The sequence below is a fragment of the Mucor velutinosus genome (genome assembly GCF_035048745.1).
Source record: "Mucor velutinosus strain NIH1002 chromosome Unknown tig00001564, whole genome shotgun sequence".
NCBI classification, from domain to species: domain Eukaryota; kingdom Fungi; phylum Mucoromycota; class Mucoromycetes; order Mucorales; family Mucoraceae; genus Mucor; species Mucor velutinosus.
Window position 1 is genome coordinate 3,382,893 of NW_027041906.1, and position 22,003 is coordinate 3,404,895.

The following is a 22,003-nucleotide window of genomic DNA, read 5'->3' on the forward strand; positions in this document are numbered from 1 at the left end:
ATCTTTCTCATCAAATGTCTTCTTCCACTGCTACTCCTCAATGCGCTTACATTGGCTTGGGCGCTATGGGCAAATCCATGGCTGGCCACATTGCCAACAAGCTCGCCTCTTTGAACCACCCTGCTCTCTTGGCTTTCAACCGTACTCAAGCGCGCGCTGAAGATTTAAAAAAGACACATCCTGTCGAGGTGGCTTCTTCTTTGGAACAAGTAGCCAAGTCTGCTGATATCATCTTTTCATGTCTTTTAAATGATGCTGCTGTTGTTGAAACTGTGAAATCCCTCAAGCCCCATCTGAAATCTGGCGCCATCCTCGTTGAATCGTCTACCATCAGCCCCTCAGTTGCACAAGAACTCGCTGCTGAATTGAAGCAAGTGGGTGTTGTCTACCTGGCTTGCCCAGTTATGGGTCCTCCTGTAAAAGCAGCCTCTGGCGATTTGACTGTCTTGATGGCTGGTCCCAAGGATGTTCGCTCCAAGGTACTGCCCTTGTTGATCCCAGTTATTGGTAAGAAGGTTATTGAGCTTGGCGAAGATGTGAGCGAGTCATTGCGTTTAAAGTTGTGCGGTAACTTCTTTATCACCAGTGTGGTGGAGATGGTTGCTGAAGGCATGACATTGGGTGAAGGAGCTGGCGTTGGTCAAGATAAGGTCAAGGAACTGCTTGATTGTGTATTCCCTAACTCTCTTTTGGGTATCTATGCTGGCCGCATGCTGAACAATACTTACCGCGATCAAATTGCTTTCCCCATTTCTGCCGCAAAGAAGGATGTCGGTCATATCACACACATGGCAAAAGAGGCTGGCGTTTCTCTTCCCATCACCGAGATCTTTTTGGAAAATGCCAACAAGGTTCAAGCAAAGCAAGGAGATATTGATTTATCTGGCATCGTTGGAAGTAAGTTGAGAAGGCTGTGTTTTTTATGGCCTCACACTAACACAAAACCTCTGTAGATTTGAGAGAGAAGGCTAACCTTGATTTCGATCTCGAAAAGAAGAAGGACTAAATCTTAACCCCCTTTTCTTTATCTAATTGTATTATTTGCTTTAAATAGAACACATCATTTTTATTCATTGAAAATTGCCCATCTTCCTCGACATCAAGTAATTTTCGGCAGTGAAGAGTTTTGCCAATCCAAGAAGAGAATTTGAAGCAAAGTGTACACATAGTTCGCTCGAAACAAAAGAAATAAATGCGGATCTAGCTAAATATATCTTGCCATGTTTGTGTGTATGTGTGTGGACTATGACAGCGTGAATAGATTCCAAAAAAATGACACTAGCTTGCTTGCTATGACATAAATTAGCCCACATGTGAACCTATTTATGCTCTCAGATAACACTAGCAGTGCTTGAAGCAATTTGAGGATGTTCTCTATAGCAAAGCTGTGCTAGATCATGTCTTGAAACATTGATTGTGATGATGCGTATCGTTTCAAGTTCAAAGAATTCCCTTAAAACTCATAGTTATCGCTAAAAACCATTCTTATGCGATGATTCATCGTCAAATTAGTCGATGCGACTCATTGGTTTTCATCTGAAATATATACTGTAAAACATTCTAAAAAAAAGTAAACAAGCTGATCATAACCTTTCAAAAATTTTGTAGTATTGAGAGCTGGGCAAAGGTGAATAAAGACACCGGCGAATCCAGCAATGGGGAGGAGTTTAGCCCCTCCACCAAGAACACAATAATGCATCTAACCCAACATTGGGTAGCATTGATTTATAGGAAGGTTAGGAGCTTGATCGCAGCGAGGCGAAGGTTCAAAACCATAGTATTCAGCAGTAAATTCGGTTTCTCATTTCCATTGTTAATACGTTTACCAGCAACATATCGCCTTCAAAATTTGCATGAATCAGCTGTACCGAAATCAATATGCCTCCTGTTCGAATCAGAAGTTGTACAGACTGCAGAACTGCCCTTCCAGAAGACTTCAGCTACCAAAGATGTGATTCATGCCGTGTAAATAAACTCTATAAAGCAAAAAATAACCAAATTGTATAGTTTTCAAGCCTTTATATCTTGATATGTAGGCCGTTATGAGCCACCGGAATAACGCCAAACAATTGTACTTGGGTAGTAGTAACTTTCTGACACCTTTGCTCAACTTTTTGGGCCAAAAAAAAACATGGCCAAAAATTGACCAAAATTCATGAGGTATCACTCATCGTTTTTGCTAAAAATCAGACGATCGCATTTTTGACCTTGAAAATGAAGCCTTTTACTATGGTATATATTGGATCAACATGTTTCTCTCAATCCAAAGCCACCTCTGAAACTACTTTTATGAGGTTTTCATATGCAAAATATGGCTATTTTCGCAAAAAACCTCATTTCATATTTTACCGAATTGCTCAATAATTTCAGTCAAAACAGCTATTACAATTAGCACCATTGGAAGCGCCTTGAAAAGTACTTCAAGAATGTATTAGGAAGCATAGGCTAATCATCACAATTTATATAGTCGAATCTCATAAAATAGTTCAAACAAGTCGAAAGTGTATCAGAAATCCTCATTTCAAGTGAAAAAATGTTTGTTGGAGATTGAACCAGTTTTGTGCTGGCAAATGCAATGGCATGCGTATTGTGATGACAATCAATGCTATTAAGCTAATTCGAAGGAAATTGCGAGTCAAAATATGCAATAGCATAGCATTGCTACTCTTTTTTCTCCGATATTGTTGCCAACTTACTAATCAGATAGCTTTGATTATCCAGAATTGCTCATTCAAATACAAATCCTAATGCGAAAATGTGACCTCATTGAAATTAGATGATGGCCTTGTAATTTACTTTATGCTTCTACTAATCAAAAGCAATGACTTTGGCTATGTAATTTGAGCACGCCGATTATCTCTGGGTATAGAAAAAGCAGTTCAATCAATGTCGGTAGATGCTTCGAATAAACTCGTTGATCAAAAATATTACAATGCACATCGTGCATTTTTCTGATATCAAATGAAGCCATCTCAATCAACATGCCGGAATCTTGATGAGATATTTCCAGTGAAGAGCCAGCAATCAATGAAGATCTATCTGAAAATCTACATTCACTTAATAGCAGTTATTGGCATTTTCCATGTAAATGATTGCAGTCATTGGTATATCAATACTAGCCGGTCAATCTTCCTACGCTCGATGACATTTCAAATCAGAGATAATAAAAATCTGGCATATCAAGTAGATTTGAAACAACCAATTAATAGTAAAAAAAAAAAAAAAAAAAAAAAAAAAAAAAAAAAAAAAAAAGGCTATATCAGAGTCAGGAGAGGGAGTTATTCATTCGCTGATGTTGCTCTTGAGATGGCAGCATAAAACTGGTCAAAAGTAAATACAGAACTTACGTAAAATCTACAGCGACTTTTTTGAGATATTGTCATTGCAAAAGACAACGTTATAAGGAAAACTCACACAAGAAAGACTTTATTCGGGCTAAGCATTTGTAATTTTAACCCCATGATCCTCATTTGATCAGCATCATCACAACCATCGTTGTTATCATCAATGTCATTATCAAAAAGGCGTTTGGGCCAACCGGCATCAACACCACCCGCAAAAATCAATTGAAACTCAGTTTGCTTTTTCTGTTCAAGATTGGGCAGATTTCGTCTTTTTTCGACTTCTTTAATCTATTCTATGATGTTCGACTATATAAATTGTGATGATTAGCCTATGCTTCCTAATACATTCTTGAAGTACTTTTCAAGGCGCTTCCAATGGTGCTAATTGTAATAGCTGTTTTGACTGAAATTATTGAGCAATTCGGTAAAATATGAAATGAGGTTTTTTGCGAAAATAGCCATATTTTGCATATGAAAACCTCATAAAAGTAGTTTCAGAGGTGGCTTTGGAGTGAGAGAAACATGTTGATCCAATATATACCATAGTAAAAGGCTTCATTTTCAAGGTGAAGAATGCAATCGTTTGATTTTCGTCAAAAGCTATGAGGTGCCCCTCATGGTTTTTTGGTCAATTTTTGACGATCCCAAAAAAGTTGAGTAAAGGTGCCAGAAAGTAAGTACCAATTGAGAACAATTGGTTGGTGGTATTCCTGCGGTCTAAAACGGCTTCCAGCACGAGAAATCAGTCCTCAAGTGCGGCGCAATTTCGCTGTGTTTTGCATATTTTGAAGTAGTAAGAAGCTATGCTGGTATCTTATTTGCCTGTGTATAGGTTGTTCCCACTGATACAAACGTGGAGCAACATGGAAGAGCCAGATCCGCAGTTACAAGCAGTTTATGAAAGTCTCACACTTGATAATGTAAAGTTGAAAGGCAAATTGAAGTATTATTCGTAAAATTTTATATCTATGCTATTCAAAATGCTAGCCAACTATGATGATTCTCCTTCAGGAGACTTGCCAGCATCCTGCTCCACGTTCTCTCCCTCTCCCTCTTCCTCTTCCTCTTCCACCTTTTCTTTGAGCGTAAATGGTGTATTCTTCCTCTTCATCACTTGTTCATAGAGTCGTCTTCTGCAATCCGAATGATATCGATTTCCTTTTTCACAATCACAGACATCGCTCAGTCCCTTCAGAAATCCACAAGTATACTTTTGAGTACTGATCCATAACATGGGCAAATCAGATGCCAGCCCATACTTTTCCTTCAAGGCACGGTTCACTTTAGTTTTCAATGCAACCTTATGGCTCTGGTATCTGTTTGTATTCCCGTTGACGATGTCTACATGGGTAAAGACAAGTAGTACATTGCCCCAAAAGTCCTGATTCACAGTGTAGGGCGATACTAGCTTGTGAAATGATTCAATGCTCTTGAAAACGTTATCCGAGCTGTATAAGATAACAGGTCAGACGAAATACCTTGTATACCAACTAGATGCGATACTTACTTTGCAGTAATCTTAAAGACCATCAATATGCAATGGATGCCTCCTTTGTGAATAGCTGTATCCAAAAGAGCTTGTTGAATAGTATTGAAAAACTCTTGATCTCTCATTTGAGAATCGCCAAAGCCAGGTGTGTCAATCACATTGATTTGACATCCAAATGTTTCTTTACCGTGCATGTAAGGATGAAGAGGTGCCCAGAATGCTTGACTAGATTGGATTTCCTTTGTTTGAGACTAACTTTATGCAATTATTAAACAGAGATAAACGAGGGCTGTGCGTTTTTGCGTGCCTTTCTTTCTTACCTTGGCCGAAATTTTTTGTGCAAAGACATTGGCGCCTAGCAAATCATTCAGCAAGCTCGATTTGCCATCGCCAGTTCTTCCCAACGCAACCAAGTTGAGAGGTTGCTGTAGATTTGTATGTCGTCTCTGCATAGGCTTAGACGCCAGGGTAGATTCAGAGCAGTATCTCCACCGAGTCTTTTGCAGTTGCTCTGATCGAGATGCAATCATGATTGGGTCTTGATCATGTTCATAACTGTGGAAAGGGCTCTCTGAATCATTCAGGAACGATGTGCTACTATTGGTCATATTTGAAAGAAGGAAAAAATATAAACTATACAGCCTCTTTGCTCCTTAAAACTAACAAATAAGGTATAAATCGTTTTGTCTGGGGTGATTGGATCATGGCTGATTATGCCTAGTTGTACAAGCGCACTTGATGAAATCTGGCTTGTGAATAAATTGGCTTGTTTAAAAAAAAAAAAAAAAAAAAAAAGTCAACGAGGAATGATCTTCGGAAGTATTCAGAAGTGTTGCATGAATTCTCTTAATTTATGGTTTGATTCACCCGGTGACAAGATGGCAACGTGTGCCCAAGTGTGTACGTGTGTGCGTGTATGTGTGTGATAAACAAGAGTGATTATACTATGATGACTCACTCTACACCTCTGCCATTGATCTGATTGGACCCGCATTTTCGAAAACCTTTACAGTTTTCATATGTTGATGGTTCCGATGTTACCCGTGAGACCTGCTGAACTAGTTGATATTTAATAAGTTTGGATCTGGAGGATTATATATAGTGCATTTCTCACTCTCCACTTGTTCTCTTTGCCTTTCTTACTTCTTTTATGTATTGTTTCCATCCAAAAAGATCATTAGCTAAGACGTAATTTCACCCAGAAAATGTGGTCCAAAAAAAGCACACTCCAATCGACGAACAATCGCTCTGCACCTTGCACAATATTTTCTACAACCACTCTTTCGCCTCGCCAAATCGCAAACAAAGCATACACATTGGGATGCAAGAAATTGGACAGAGATGATAAGCGAAGCAAGCAGCAGTATCATGTTCGCGAACGACTGCTGCTCTGCAACACAATCTCAAAAGCTGAGGAAATGTTGAATGCAAGAACAAGACGCACAAATCGACGTGTGATGTCGGCAGAAGATGAGGAGGAGGAGAATTACACTAATTCTAGCCACATGAAGCCTCACCATCATAGCAACAGCGAGCATCATTCTCCCTTGCGAAATTCCAGCGATGATCTGGACGAAGAGGAGGAAGAATCAATACAACACACGCCGCCATCTCATATACCCTCATTATCATCAAACATAACAGCATCCACCACATCTACATCTATAGCATCATCCCCATCCACATCATCCACATCATTGCCAAATACTACGCCCAATTCATCCAGCAGCAACAGCAATTTGCTGCCTCGTGATTGCAGAATAACAATTACACCCAACAGTGAAATTGTAACTTCTCCTATTGCAACAATCATATAAATATTTGTATAAATCCACAAACAAGCCAATAAAACCCTCTTGTTACTTTTTTTTTTTTTTTTTTCTATTTCTCACGGTATGAACATTCGGGTGATCTCGTTGTTCAATTTCGATCACTTACTGTTTCCATTCTCTGTCATGTCAAGAATTCTTCACTTCTAAAAGGCTTTTTTGTCAAACAGGTGTAGGCCATCGTCTTGGGACTACGGAATCATGCTGGCAGATGAGGCCATTCACACAATGAATGATGTACGCATGATGTAAAATCTAATTGACACCAAGTGTCTTAAGACTTGGTTTCTCTTGTCTCTACAGATCTCGCTGACATTAGCGTATTATCGTATACAGTTCTCTGATGTGGTATGGAAGTGGTTCATTTTCATCCGATTTACTCTTTTGATTCAATATGTTTCTGTTAACCAGGGGATTTGCACATCCGCGGTGCCACACAGTGCTTGTATTCCCCCCTATCCTCGGCATTTTGGCACAGTATTTGCCAAAACGTGCGTATAGCTAATTTGGTGACAAGGCTCTCGCTGTAGACACCTACATTTTCAATGCTCAGTGCACCTCACAATGAATTGCACCGGTTCAATGACCAAATTTGTGCAATCGCGATCTCCTTTCAACACCAGATCCGTTCACGAACCAGGGCAATGGATACAGCCTAAGGAGTAAATATGTAAATGGCTTTGCAATAGCTATTACAGATTTAAATATACCACATTCGAACTTCTTCAATTTTTAGTCCTCACTACAAATTCCACTTAAATGTCATTCATTAAAAAAAAAAGACGCTTGCCATGATGCGAGTTGATGGATGAGTTGAAATATCCGGACATCCCAAAGCAACCGTACTACATTTTAATTAAGCGAGTGTCCAATTAATACAATTTGTAGGTATATTCTTCATAAATTAAGCATATCAGAGCCATAGCAGTACATACGCCGGCATCCATAGATTGGCTATCTTGCCTGTAAATGGCTGTATTTTGCTACTATTATCATAGAAGGATCAAGAGCAACACCCACCATTTGCATGTGGTGTAACAGGAATATCTTTTAAGCACGGCACGTTTCATTAAAGGAAATTTATTTATTCTAGAATAACTGAATAGAGACATCAAAGAATTAGGTATCTGGCACTTTTATTTTTATTTTTATTTTTATTTTTTATTTTTATTTTTATTTATTTATTTATTTGCAATGGGTAATTAGAAAGGGGGAAAAAAATGTCTTTTATTTCAAACAAGATCAGAGTATACACATGTTCATTTTCTTCACTATTATTTATTTGTTTTCATGGATGCTCAAGATTTGGGCGTGTCCTTGTGGAACCTTGGCCAATCAAGGACGAAATAGGGGGAAGACCCTGTGTTCGCTGTGGTTGTTGTTGTTGTTGTTGTTGTTGTTGTTGTTGTTGTTGTTGTTGCTGTTGATTATTGTGTCGAGAAGGGTAGTATTGAGGGGTCGAATCAGTGGACGACTGCTCATTACTATTGTTGTTATTACACGGTGATGATGATGACGATGATGGGGAGGAAGAGACGTGGGGAAATAAGTGTGATGCTGGATATTGTGGTTTTGACGAAGATGCCGAAGACATTAATGCATGATTCAGGACAGGTCCAGTGTAGTTTTGATTGCTGTTCGTATCTGCTTCATTCTGTGAAGAGGATGGCATCATTTGTTGAACTAGAGGGCGGATCAGTCAGTGGAATGTACACATATGCAACACATCAACACCTACACGAAAACTGAAGATTGCTATCCATTGCCAATTCTGGATCTACTGAAAAGGGTCAGTTACAAATATAGGTAAAAAAAACAAGAAGCTTTGTCTCAAACCTCTTTGCACAATGTGTTGCATGTGTTGAACAAGCGAGTTGATCGACTATAAGCATATAGAAAAGAGTTAGGTCGACCATCCTTCTGCTCCACCATCCTTCAGCGCTTACATTCTGTTGAGACAATTGCAATGTCCGTAATTGGATAGTCTCATTGTTCAATTCCTGACACTTCCTATCCAGCTGAGAGATCCTTTGGTTCAGGATTTCAATTTGTTCATGGTAGTCCGATGCAGACGATGTTGAGGATCGCTGCTTTCCTGTATTTCGGGTGTCTGGCCTAAAATTGCCGTTGTGTGCTGCTGCTGCTCTTGGTGGTGATGATGATGATGGTGGTGCTGAAAAAATAAACATGGACGAGGAGGAAGCTGGAGGCGATGAAGGAGGTAGTGGTGGCAGCGGCGGAGAAGGGGATCGTGAGCTTTGTTGCTGATTGTTGGACCTGCTAGTACGTCTGGTTATGTCGCATAGTTTTTCGGGTGCGTCTTTTCTAAAACTAGCATGCTTAAATTGCCAAACTGTTCTCTTTTCTGCTGATTCGTCATAGGCCAAGTTTAGCTGGTACACTTTTCTAAACCCATACACTGTTGGTGGTTTGAAAATATGAGTTCTTTTTGTTCTAGAAAAAATTATATATAAATTAATCCATTCTTCTTACAGTTTAGTTGCCTGACAAAACTCTGCCAATTATTGTGTTTGAAGAATTTAGGCAGGATCGTCTTTGAGAAAGAAGTCGCATTCGGTATGCAAATGACCTGGCCATTATCCACCCAGAAAATGTAGTCTTGCGTTGCAGAATCGGATAAAAGACTAACAAATGCACACTAAGTAATCAAGGGCAGCATGTTTAGTTGATTTCATGTGTGCTTACAACCACAGCTTCTTTATGAATGTAGGTAGGGGTCTCTTTTGTAAAGGGCCATCATAATTCATCACTTTTAACACCGATTCCATTAACAAACAAATGAGCAGAACAAGAAAAAGAAGGGAAAAAAGGAAAAATTCAATTCCCTTTTGGCTTTAATGAAAAATTTCAAGGCGAACATGGACATTGGTGTCAGCCAATGAGACTATCCATCCTTTCTACTGCTCTATGTGGTTTTATTACTTCTCCTTTTTTATGAATTCAGCCTTTTGCAATCTTTGCTGAATCATGTCTAGTTGGTTCACAATGTCCTGATCCTTATCAAACATCCTCAAGACCCGCCTGGAGACATCTCTGACAAGATTGCCTGCTGCGCGTGTCCAAAAGCCTGTAAATCCGTATTCATGAATGTGACAGAGACAGGTTGCCAATCTATCCGCTGAACTAGTGGACATGTCCAAAAAAGTAGTCTTTGTAAATGTCTGTTCGCTTTCCTTCTGCTGATGAAGATCCGTGCTGAAGGGCCTAAACAAGAGTATCTTGACCATGTTATGGATCATGTGCATGTGCATCTTGAGCCCTGTCCTTGATTGCTGTTCTGTTTCAGATAGACCTGCATTCCATTTTGCCCATTCTGGCAATTCATGTTCCCATAGCTCCACGTCTCGCACCAGCGTCAGCACTTCGTCCACGTCTATTTTTCGCACATTGATCTCATTCTCTTCTTGCGAGGGTGATCGCTCTTCGTCTACCTCGTAGAAAAGCGAAACCACTTTACTCAACAGAGACATGAGTCTGGCTTCCAGTACAATGCCCGCTTCTCGAAAAGATCCGTCCCAACGGCTTGGTTCTCTCATCTGAATGGCTGCTTTCCATAGTTCCGCTGATCCTTCGCCCCGAAGCTGTGGTCGTCTGAACCGAAATGTAGCAGAATACACGTCCAAATACAGGAGAGCAGCAATCAGTATTTGCCATGCAGGCTCCTCGCTCTTCCAGTCCGAGGCACATAGTACCCGGAGCGAGATGTTGACCATGGTGTCTGCCTTGAATTCATCAGATGCTAGTTCAGCATCTATCCAAGCCAGTAAGATACCGCTAAGGATGACTGGATAAGGATTCACCTGATCGCCCTTTAAAAGAACCACATCGACGAGCAGCATGGTAGCGTATTCTGCACAATCACGCCAGAGTGATGTCGGCAACGGCGGAAATGTCAAATGTGGGATGGGAGGCAGTAGTGTCACAGAGACAACGTAGGCTGTCAAAATGCACACTTGAACAACAGAGTCTGTACTGAGTAGATGGCTGGGAGGCGGCTGATGGGGCGCATAATCCGGTAGGTACATTTTCAGCTGGTGCATCAAGATGACAAGGTGATGTGGTGCAGTACAAGCAGCGTCTTTCTCTAGCCACTGATAGCGCATGTCCAAATGCTTTATCATGTGAGGGAAATGCGACTGGATCAAAGTGACAAGTGTATCCGCGCCATTGAGTAATGTTCGCATCACATCACGGGAAGGTGCCTCTTGCTTTATGGTGGACAGAATGCTGTCTGGGAGGTTTGGTGTGACATTGAACAGCAGTGAACTGGTTGAAAATACAGGCACAGTGACCAAATATTCATCTTCGGCAAGCTCTTCGTCTTCTGAATCTTCAAAGTAGCCTTCTGCATCAGGATCCCATTGTTTGGGCAAGTAACTTGGGCCAAAATCGCGCATTATTTGTCGAGACAGCGTCTTTGCAAATTCATTGAATTCGTTTAGATTTCGAGTAACAGCATGAATCGATAGCCCGTGTGAGGTCAATGACATGGACCAACCTGACGGCTCCTGCTCTTCCTCGATGGAGACTTCCTCTGGCTCTTGCTTTATTAGTTTCTGACGTTTATGGCTGTCTAAATGGGATGACGGTGGGTTGCTAGGTAATGAATAGTTGCTGCTGGCAGATTCTATGCTGGGAAATGGCTGCTGATCAAAATCTTGTTCTCTTTCGGATAGTGCGTCGTTCACCTCTTCGTCCATGGATTGCATGTATTTGACCAGGAATTCGCCTTCAAGTTCACGCAGTGTATCGTAGAGTGTGAGCACTTTCTGGGACAAATCTGTGAGATTGGGAGGTGCATCTGGATACTCGCACTGCACACTGCATATTAGATGAAGGTATCGCCACTCAGTCAACTAGCTACATACCGGCTGATTCGAACGGGCACAACGGGTACATGTAGGTCGAGTCTTTGAGCACCTGTGTGTATTGGATAGTAAGTACAAGAGTCGAGACTGTATCAGCAGGGCTGCATGTGAGCTTACTTTGCTTTCTTCTTTCTACATCTTAAGCAACTCAAGTCTTTATTAGCAGAGGTGGAGGGTATCGAAGACTTGGCTGTTTTGCCTGCCATAGTGTGCTGTTTAATATTTGTCTATAAAAGAAAAACTTTCAGTTACTGTTCGGAAGCATTTGACGAAACATTTCAATTTACAATCGTCTGTTTCAATATCCGAAATGACGTCCTGAGGTGTATAGAATGAGTGCCATCATCCAGCTTGGATTTCGCACAGAAAACACATACTGATCTGATCAACGAATCATGGACTGATACTTGATCCTAATCTAGAACGAATGCATTAAGAAGCTTGCCTGGAAAAAAATCGAGGGATTAATGAGTCATGGGCGGATCAATAGCAACAATGAAAGCCAAGGTACATGTGCAACACGCAAAACGAGTATTAATAGCAGCAACCCCGTAGCATTTACCGATACTCAATGCCTCTCAAGTAACCCTGTTTTCCACCCAACCATCATTAATGATGATGCCATGAGGCTGTTAGATGTTCACGTTTATTTTCTAACCTTAAGTGTATAGACATGGTCTTACTCCACGGTTGGATTTGCTATAAAATTTTTACTGGTATTTGCAATTGTAACCATCTTTGATTTACTCTACTATAGCTACGATCTATATTTCATTGCATCCAACAAAAAAGTACTCTTTCTCTTTCTACTATACTATATATTAACGCTTTTTCACTAATGCCCGCTTCTCATAAAAAGACCCTCTCATCCAGCTACTACGATGCTGGATCGTTTTCTAGCATCGCATCTCAGGCCACATTGACTGAATTACCAGCAAGATCCAATAGCAATCAGACCATCAATCGCCTTACTCGACAGCAAACCAGCGAATCTGTTACGGTGCCTCCTGCTGTAGCCGCCATCGGACCTGCCATGGATGCGCCGTTACCTTTCAGACCCTCTCTATGGAGAGCCAACACCATCAACTCGAGATCCATGAACAACACGCCTGATCTCGAGCGAGGAGCAAGCATCAAGTCCAACTATTTTAATAAACTTGACCGAGTGTCTACCAGCGCATCGAATAACCACAACTCCATAACAGGAGCAGCCTATCAGACTGATCTCAAGCGAGACAATAGCATAGCCACGGCCATCAGCATGCGGCGGGCCGACATCATGGTGTCCAGAGACAATCCGCAGCATTTACATCAGCATCGCATTAGCGGCGCAAGAAACGACGATGAAGACACTACCATTCATGCAGACCTGACAGACAGCCTTGATCAGCACAGCCTTCATGCAACACCATGCGTAAAAGACGAGCTTCTATACGAGAAAAAGAAGAGTATCATCATCTTATTGGGACGATTACTGCTCAAATGTGGGTGTCCATGCCACAGAGTAGACGAAACATTGCAACATACATCCAAGCTTCTCGAACTGGATGCTTCTTTTTCCTTTTTGCCTGATTCTGTCCTGATCACATTTACAGACGGCGATGAGACCCAGTCCATCATGGTCAAGTCGCCTCAAGGTTTCGACAACGGTAAAATAGCAAAGATCAATGATATCATGAACTTTTTCCAGCGAGGTGAGCTGGATCTAGATCGCTGCCTGGTGCTTCTCCATGACGTTGCTACAGCGCCTCCAACCTGTGGTGTGTGGTCGACGGTTACCTTCTTCACACTGAGTAGCTTTACTGCCTCCGCCATGATGTTTGGAGGCACCTGGGTCGATGCCAGTATCAGCGGCTCCCTTGGCTTGCTGGTGGCCATCCTGTACATCTTGTCTGCTCATTTTCCAATCTACGCCAGAGTGTTTGAAATCTCGGCATCCGTTGTGGTGGCCATCATTACTAGAGCGTTGCATAATTACTGCTGCTTTACAAGCGTGGTTCTGTCCGCCATCCTTATTTTACTGCCAGGCTACACAATGACGGTCGGTGTGGTAAGTATGCTACATATTCTGAGTGTATGCACACATATTGATTACATTTCATAGATTGAACTATCCGCAAGACATGTCACTACGGGTATCGTTCGGCTTGTCTATGCTGTATTTTATGCATTTCAATTGGCGTATGGATTACAGGTAGGCAGTAGTGTCTATAATGCCATTGATCCCAGTGCTCCAGAAGACGGTTTATGTGGGCAGCCTTTGGTGTCTCCTTGGTTTTATATTTTGCTTTTGCCCGTCTTAAGCATCGCCATTGCATTATCCTATGGATCTTCTCGAAAGCAGTGGATTTCGCAAACACTTTCGGCTACCATTGCCTTCTGTCTCTCCTACTTTTTGGGTAAAGTGATTCCAGATGGTCAGATTGTAGGCAGTATTGCTGCGTTTGCTATAGGGCTCTATTCCAACTTTGCACTCAAGATCACAGGTGAACCACCCTTGGCGCCGCTATGTGTAGGTGTCACTCTGTTGGTACCCGGAAGTATAGGTAAATAAGAGGTCATGGCTTGTATTGAAACAATTTCATTTTAGATAACCTTATTTCTTACATGTTCAGGTGTTCGAGGCGCATATTCTGTATTACATCAGACTGATTTAACGCAAGGTAATTTTCCAATGCAGATGCTGACCATTGCATTGGGCCTCTCGGCTGGTTTGTTTGCTGCTGCCATGATTGTTTATCCGGCTGGTAAAAAGAGATCCATGTACATTTCTTTGTAAAAGTGCCTGTAGACCCGCTTAGTTTGCAGTAATAGTATGAACCTTCCTCCTTCTTCTTTATATCCATAATAAATCATGGCAAAATTTGGCCGTCGGAACATGCTACTTTTATATTTAAAGCTCTTCTAACATTGCATCAATATTTCAAAACTCGATTTTGGATGGCCCAATCTCGAAATCAAAATCGCTTTTGTTAGGGCGATTTTTTTTATGTAGGTAGTAGCCCAAAATCAATGCTGCAAAAGATGTGAGCTGTATAGAAGATTCGTTTGCCTCATAAGACAATTTTCAGAAAAGAGGTTGCGAAATTGAGCTACTATAAGCCCCTAAGCATTTGCAGTTGAGGAAAAGTTGCTTTCCTTAGCATAATTAAAGCGTTGTACTATATCTTTCAATAATAAAAACGATTGTTCGGTGGGGGGGATGGCCGGAACATACTGTTGTGATAACATCGCAAGCAGCACTAGTGTTAAAGCAGTTTATTTATAACTTCTTCTTCCCAAATAGAAAATTAAAAAAATCTCTTTCATATCAAATTGTGTAATGGATGACAGATAAAAAAAAACTGTACCTTATTATCTGACTCTTAAGCAAAGAGAAATTTAAAGTGTCTATTTGAATACTCTTTTATTACAGTTACAATATCATGACAAATGACAGATCAATAGGAAATCAACTGGTTGTAGACCTTCGTTGCTTCAAACAATCAGCCAATAAAATCGCTTGAATACTCCGCTGACCTAAGAAAAAATTTGCGAGGGTTTCCCCCTGTTTTGGTGTGAGGCAAAATTTTAAGCTCCGCTATATATAGCAATATAGCTGTTACTATCATCAAATTTCCCCCAGGTGCTAGAGCATGCCTTACTTACACCACCTAGCTTTTAGATTCTGGCGTTGAGACTCTCAATCATCACTAAAGTAAGTAGCGATAACCAAGTGGAGGCGGCCTATCCACCTCCTAGCCTCGGATAAGTTCTTGTTGAGCTTCAAGGATAGGCACATCCACACAACGTAAAAAAGGTATGCTTCAAAGAAACACAAAAATAATGAAAGAATGAAGAAAAGAACATACTACTCTAAGGGTATAGTAGCATGTAGGCAAAAAGAGACACTCACACGAAGCAAGTCAAAGAAAAGCATAACAAATACAACATCAAAGATGTTCAGAACAGCTCGTTATTGTCGCAACAAAAATGCACACATGAGCAACATGCATGGTAACAATAATCGGATGTAAAGCAACACAAACACACACAGCTGCAAAAACAACAGTGGTATTATCAGTATGCAATGCAACATAATGACTAATGTTGTTTTATGTGAAGCCACAGAGGTAACACAACCAGCAAAAAAAGAAAAAAGTGCCACAAAGTAAACATCATGAATGCATTATCATGAGAAAGGAAGCAACAATATAAACGTTCAAAGAAGTTATATGTCATTGCGACCAGAAGAAAGAAGCTACTTACCACTTACCACAGACACAGATAGACCAGAGAATAATACGCAACCGCCGGAGACAGGCCAGGGGACGAGCATGCACCAAATGCAGTAGACCAGAAAAGACCATATTAGCAGCAGCAGCAATAGCAATACCAGCACTATAGAAAAATTAAAGAACAAACATCATCAGTAGAGACCAGACAAAGACCAAACAAGTTACTTACCTTTCGTCACCACCATAGATAGGCCAGATATTACGCAATCACCGGATATGAACCAAAGAACGAGCATGAAACCAAATACAGTAGACCAGGAAAGACCAGATTAGCAGCAGCAGCAGCAATACCAGCACCGTAGAAAAACCAAAGAACGAGCGACATCAGCAGAGACCAGACATGATAAGCCGAAGAAGCAGGCAGCACAGGTAGCAGAGAAGTAATGGCAGCAGCACCTACGTCAAGCAGGCAAAACGACTATCGAGTCCTAATAAACAAATTTGATTAATGCTTATTCTACATCTTTCTGTGCTCGTTATCGAATTGTACCTAATATATTCCACTTCGAAGAAGCAGCCTCAAGTCTTTCTAACAGTATAATGCAGCGCTATCAGAAGCTAGAGTGTTGTTCTCAGTCAAACCGTTTCCAAAACAGCCATACTTTCATACTAAACGCGTTTTGCAAAAAAAGGGGAAATCGAAGAATGAGAGGGCGCACTATCCGACGTCACGACTAGTGAATTTAATTTCAGTCTTGTACCATGGCAGCCGTAATTGCGGCAATTTAATTTGAATTTGTGCAGTGGGTGTTTTCATGTTCAAGCTTGACTTAATTTGACATCCTTTGAACGTTTTTACCAAATTTGACTATGAAAACTCTCATTATCGTACCCAACTTCCTAATATACCTTTAAAGGACTAACGAAGCCGCATCGAATGGTGTTAATTACATTCAGTTCTCAGACTGAAAATAATGAGCATCTTGCAAAAATATAAAAACAGGTTTTTTGCCAAAATGTCGAAATTTCATGTAAGAAAATCTCATAGAAAGAGCTTCCAATGTTGCCTTTCATCCTTGCAATCAATTTGATCTAATATGTATCATAGAAAAAGTCTTTATTTTTGGGGCGAAAAACGCGATCGTTTGATTTTTAAGAATTTTCCCTTACTAATACACGTGAAAAAAACGAGGATTTTCATCGACTTGCAATGAAAAAAAAATGAGATAAAGTATCAGTAAGTAAAGCGTGGCCAAGAGGAACCGTTTGGTGCTAAACTGTGCGCTTAAAATGCATTGTGGCATAACTTATTCCATCTTGAAAATGGCTAAATTTGGACAGAATTTGACTTAAAAATAAGGCGTATTAGGTTCTGTTTGTTAAGCACAACAAAGAATAAAAGGATTATTGTTTGTAGCTTATAAAAAATGTTCGATATTATAAAATCAAGAAAAGACTTATTTGAATAAGATCAGACACAAAAACTAACGATTTATTGATGAAGACAAGAGTTATTCTATTTATACTAAGTTCTGATTGCCAAAGTAGCAATATATCTTGTACAACGCTTTATCACTTATGGTGAACCTCAGCATTTAGATAGCTGAGATGCACTTCAATTATCATAGCTTGTCCATGTTGTTGCACAACACAGACATATCTACCCATCAATAATACCTTAATCTTCATAGACAGTTGTAGCCCTTCTGGCACAACACTGTTACCGAAATAGTAAAGAAACTGAAGCATCGTTTGATGCCTCTGATGAACTGCACTGTATGAAACTCAGCGTCTACGCGATTGACGCTTTTATTCTAATTCTGAGGCTCAGGAAATTTCTCTTTTTGAAACGCGCGAGTACAGTAATTTTATAGGTTGAGCGTCAATGGTGTGGAATAAATCCACTGTGATCTGCATTCCGACAGTTTATCCAGTTACCAGATTTAGATATAAACTGTCTGTACACTGGATTAGATGTACGATATCGATTTATACTATAAGAAGATATGGACTTCAGATACGCTAGTACTATAAGATTCATACTATATAAGATATAGGCTATAGATGGCACCACGGACATGGATGGCGCTATAGACTTGTACTTGTATTCCGACATTGACTACGGATGTTTACCATATCTGGATAAGCACCAAGATTAATGCAATATGAGCTTGTTGCTTCAGATGTGCACTTTATGATCCACGCTATAAGACACATGCTTATATCCGTGATACTAGCTACAGATACTTTATGTACTACAGACTTGTACTATATATGAGACATGCTATAAACATGCATACGATATGCTATAGACATGCCATATATCCAGATACATGCTAAAGATGTATGCTCAGCGATATACACTCAGATATGTACTATTGATATAGACTAAGTAGACTGTACCTATCGGATACATGCTACTAGATCGATATTAATTATCCGTATAGAAAGGATAGATCAGGGTACTTCGGATGAGAGTCTAATTATTCATCCAGATAGAGCTAAATCATGATTAGCTTGCTGGAGTTGTCTTTTAGCATGATTAGATATTAATTGATCTGAGTTGACTTATTTGTCAATCTAATTAATAGAACCTTTATCCATTGTTACAGTATATAAGAAGGATCATCTACCTGGCCAGTAGAGAGACTTCAGTTTACTTTACACCTGTCAGTTTGATAATAAAACATACCTTTATCAAGTTGACTTTACTGTTTTTTTATTCTTTTTTTTCCGTGAATTTTAGTCTATAAAGCCTCAAATTCCACAGATGGTTTAGATTCGGAGGGCTGAGGACTATATTGGAAACTAACACATTTTTGATAGCCTGGAAGTATGTTTCCATTATTGGAGTCCATTCCTTTTCAGTGATAACTTTAGCATTGCGGATCTTATCCAGAGGGGCCATCAAAGCAGCAGCTTTAGGGATGTAATCACGCATGTAGTTGACTAGACCCAGGAATCTTTGAACGTCAGTGCCAGTCTTGGGACGTGGCCAAGATTCAATGTTGGATAGTTTACGTGTGTCGATGGTTTTCCCTTGCTCAGAGACAGAGAATCCCAGCAAATTGATACTTTTTTGTGCGAAATGGCACTTTTCAATGTTGAGGATTAGGTTGACCTTGTTAAGGATACGAATGACTTCTTTCACATGGATTAGATGGTCGTGTAGACTGGAGCTGAAGCAGACCAAATCGTCCACAAAAAAATGCGACATGGTTTTTGAGGATACTGCGGCGTCGTTGGGTATTACCGTTGTTTGCAGCAGGATCCACGTATTCATATTCGTCATTGAATAGACGTGTCATGACCCGTTGATAAACATTACTGAGGAATTTTATCCCCTACGGCGAGCTTTTGAAACAGTATTGAATTCCGTCAATCAGTGAAGTCCATGAAGTCTTGACTCTGTCTGGCCCAAATATTTCAAATCTATGGAAAGCCGAGAAAGCATCAAATGTAGTGAATACAGAACAGCCAGCTAATTTGTAGAATATGTCAAATATGTGTGGTAGGCTTTGTACATCGTCATCCAGGAGGATGTTGTTGAGGGAGCGAGTATCCAGACACACACGCTTGTTGGTATCCGACTTATTGCCTTGGTTATCCTTTTTGGCAGCAAGTGTTAAAGGTGAGTTCCGCTTGGTGTTTACGGGTGCTTTTTCAATGGTACCGTTAGCTAACCAAGTTTGGATTTGTTCTTGTATCTTAGGTCTCAGTTTATAAGGAATGGGATACTGTGGGATGTTTACGTATTCTCCCTTAACTGCGTTTAGATAGATGACGGATTCTGGGACAGTGCAAAAGCTGTGTTTAGAGATGGATTGATTGGCGTCAAGCAATGGTTTTATTTCCTCAATAAAGTGCCTTTGATCTTCAGTAGAGCCAGCGGGCGAGTTGTTTGGGATCACTTCATCATTGATTAAGTCATCGAAAATCACAGCGTCGTCAAAGTTGTGTGCTACACCCATTTATGCTATGCCGAGTTTAGGTAAGATTTCGTAATCCAAAATCACATCAGTTTGATCGTCATCATCAAATTCGATGATTTCAAAGGTGTGAGTGGAAACTTTGCCATTATAGCTTATATCAATTGGTTCAGTGCGACCCACTCTATTAATAGTGTTGTTTTTACCAGCCAGTTTAAGAATAGCATTATGATTATTTATTACAAAAGGAATTTTATTGCATAAAATGAACTTTTTACTAATTACAGATAATTCACTGCCTGTATCAACTAATCCAATTGCTCTAGTGTTTTGTATTAATAGTGGAGTATACAAAGAGAAAGGATTGTTAGTTACCAAGTTATTGAAGTCTTGTTTAATACTACGACACTTACGAGTGTTGTCGTCTTCTGAAGCAGCAATAGCGTTATCAATCGCTTCATCTTCTTTACTGCTTTTCATGTCAAAGTTAGTCCACTCTTCCTTGAGTTGGTCCATCATGATGGTTCTTACTTGATTGTTGTTTGCTGATTTATGATGAGTGGATTGGCCTTGGTTTTGCTTGGCTTTCTTTGCTTCGTGGAATTCAGAACAGCGATGGCCTTTTTCCCAAGGTTGATTACAGTAATAGCATTTTTTATTTGATTTGTTGCCAGAAGAACGTTCACCTCCGTTCAACTTGGGCTCATGGTTTCTTTTGGGTCTTTTGCTCATGCTTGCGACAAAAGGACCTTCAGATACATGTACTTCTAGACCACTGATCAAGGCTTCGACTTGACGGAAGGACTTCAATCGATGTAAGAATGAGATGCCGAGATGGCTTGATAATGATGTGCGAACACTCAAATTCTAGTAGGGTTGCAAGTTGTTCATGTAAAGACGAGCTATGAAGTTACTATCGGCACACTGAGCAGCATGAGCAGCCCTTATGAAACGTTTGCCGAAGTCAGCAGCATGTTCCCCAGTCTTTTGTCGAAGATTTACCAACTTGTTAAACATGCTGATGGCCTTGGCAGGGGATTCTATGTGATCCATGTTCATAGCCTTTGCTTGCGTGTAAGAGATTGCCATATTCTGTTCGATAATAGTATCAGAGTACCAATTGGCATAGTCTATTCCAATGACATTTGCAAGGTTATCTCTCCAGTTGAGCTCGAGGAGATCAACATTCTGCATTCTGAAAGTTCTTTCAAATGCCTTGAAATATTGATTTACGGATACGAATGCGTCATCTGGGTCCTTTGTATCATCGTTCAAGACCTTGAACTTAGGTAAGTCTCTAACCATTGCACGCTTGACCAGTGCTTGGGATGGGAGCCCTAGGTAAGCCGGTTCTGGGGTGGTAGATATTATCCATGCCCGGGTGGGAGTATTATCGGTGACAGTAGCCACAGGCGTAACAGGAGCGGTTGGGGATTCATCTTGATGGGTCTCCTCCATCGTAATGTCTTCATTTTTAGAACGTTGTTCAGATGAAAGGATGGATGAAGTGGTAGTGTTACCGCCTGTAGCAGTAGTGGGTTGATGATGTTGCTCGTTGTTATTTGGTATTGCCATGGTTCACGTAAAAAAAAGTTGTAAATCTGAAAGTACGTGAGAATGGATATAAGTTTATTTTCGTCAAATCAGATGAAGAGAAGACGGAAGAGTGAATGTCTACTGCTATTTATATGTAAGATTTATGGATTGCTTACACACCCGTCTATAATGGTGTTCTCATGCTAAGTTTTAGTGTCAATCCTCACTTATGCTAAATGGTAATTATTTCAGATATAGATGATCAGTCTAAATACTCTAGGGTGAAAAACTGTCCCGTTCGTTCAAATAATCTTGACTTTTACCCAGTATATTGCCAAAACTCAAAAAGAGAATCCCTCCCATACTGCCTTCGATAGAACAGCTAACAGAAATTACAGCAACATAGAAAACTTATGGTTGGTATATATTTTAACCCCAGTATAACCAGCCAAAGTGGGAAGCGCCAAAAATGTTAGGTGGGTAATTCTAGATGATATAAAATGGTTGGTATCTTTACTTCCAATAAACGTATCGAAGAAATCTAAAAAACTACCCGCGGTATGCTCAGGATATTTAATATCCCAGGAGCATTCTAAAAGTATAAAAGAAGCTAGTTTTTTCATGTTTTTTTCTTTATTTCTTTGCTTTCTTATTTTTTCAGAACTTTCATTATGCCTGCTCGTTTAACACAAGATTTGCGCAACACTCTCCAATCTTTGCTCTAACGTGGTCTTTCGTTCTCAAAGATAGAAAATATGTATCCAGGAATC

The 22,003-nt window shown here is 40.2% G+C and overlaps 9 protein-coding genes across 9 annotated transcripts; 3 read left to right on the top strand and 6 right to left on the bottom strand.

Annotated features, from left to right (window-relative positions):
• Positions 1–14: 14 nt before the first annotated feature.
• On the top strand, positions 15–1,006 carry ATC70_011392 (uncharacterized protein; the record flags this gene model as incomplete). Its single annotated transcript, XM_064830584.1, has 2 exons — positions 15–897; positions 954–1,006. The coding sequence occupies 2 exons, from the start codon at positions 15–17 to the stop codon at positions 1,004–1,006; spliced, it is 936 nt and encodes a 311-aa protein (XP_064683086.1).
• Positions 1,007–4,335: 3,329 nt separating this feature from the next.
• On the bottom strand, positions 4,336–5,441 carry CYP10_2 (Peptidyl-prolyl cis-trans isomerase cyp10; the record flags this gene model as incomplete). Its single annotated transcript, XM_064830585.1, has 3 exons — positions 4,336–4,792; positions 4,852–5,084; positions 5,154–5,441. The coding sequence occupies 3 exons, from the start codon at positions 5,439–5,441 to the stop codon at positions 4,336–4,338; spliced, it is 978 nt and encodes a 325-aa protein (XP_064683087.1).
• Positions 5,442–6,038: 597 nt separating this feature from the next.
• On the top strand, positions 6,039–6,650 carry ATC70_011394 (uncharacterized protein; the record flags this gene model as incomplete). The annotated part of the gene is made up of 1 exon (XM_064830586.1): positions 6,039–6,650. One exon carries the CDS (start codon positions 6,039–6,041, stop codon positions 6,648–6,650), a length of 612 nt encoding a protein of 203 aa, XP_064683088.1.
• A 1,300-nt stretch (positions 6,651–7,950) lies between these two features.
• ATC70_011395 (uncharacterized protein) lies at positions 7,951–9,451 on the bottom strand (the record flags this gene model as incomplete). The annotated part of the gene is made up of 6 exons (XM_064830587.1): positions 7,951–8,345; positions 8,401–8,439; positions 8,499–8,544; positions 8,609–9,081; positions 9,156–9,307; positions 9,369–9,451. The coding sequence occupies 6 exons, from the start codon at positions 9,449–9,451 to the stop codon at positions 7,951–7,953; spliced, it is 1,188 nt and encodes a 395-aa protein (XP_064683089.1).
• Positions 9,452–9,601: 150 nt separating this feature from the next.
• On the bottom strand, positions 9,602–11,757 carry ATC70_011396 (uncharacterized protein; the record flags this gene model as incomplete). The annotated part of the gene is made up of 3 exons (XM_064830588.1): positions 9,602–11,497; positions 11,552–11,603; positions 11,669–11,757. The coding sequence occupies 3 exons, from the start codon at positions 11,755–11,757 to the stop codon at positions 9,602–9,604; spliced, it is 2,037 nt and encodes a 678-aa protein (XP_064683090.1).
• Positions 11,758–12,389: 632 nt separating this feature from the next.
• Positions 12,390–14,330, top strand: ATC70_011397 (uncharacterized protein; the record flags this gene model as incomplete). Its single annotated transcript, XM_064830589.1, has 3 exons — positions 12,390–13,601; positions 13,656–14,097; positions 14,167–14,330. 3 exons carry the CDS (start codon positions 12,390–12,392, stop codon positions 14,328–14,330), a joined length of 1,818 nt encoding a protein of 605 aa, XP_064683091.1.
• A 4,157-nt stretch (positions 14,331–18,487) lies between these two features.
• On the bottom strand, positions 18,488–19,060 carry RRI1 (COP9 signalosome catalytic subunit rri1; the record flags this gene model as incomplete). Its single annotated transcript, XM_064830590.1, has 1 exon — positions 18,488–19,060. One exon carries the CDS (start codon positions 19,058–19,060, stop codon positions 18,488–18,490), a length of 573 nt encoding a protein of 190 aa, XP_064683092.1.
• A 52-nt stretch (positions 19,061–19,112) lies between these two features.
• Positions 19,113–19,739, bottom strand: ACC1_2 (acetyl-coenzyme-A carboxylase; the record flags this gene model as incomplete). The annotated part of the gene is made up of 1 exon (XM_064830591.1): positions 19,113–19,739. One exon carries the CDS (start codon positions 19,737–19,739, stop codon positions 19,113–19,115), a length of 627 nt encoding a protein of 208 aa, XP_064683093.1.
• Positions 19,740–20,005: 266 nt separating this feature from the next.
• ATC70_011400 (uncharacterized protein) lies at positions 20,006–21,272 on the bottom strand (the record flags this gene model as incomplete). Its single annotated transcript, XM_064830592.1, has 3 exons — positions 20,006–20,019; positions 20,111–20,564; positions 20,700–21,272. 3 exons carry the CDS (start codon positions 21,270–21,272, stop codon positions 20,006–20,008), a joined length of 1,041 nt encoding a protein of 346 aa, XP_064683094.1.
• Positions 21,273–22,003: the final 731 nt, after the last annotated feature.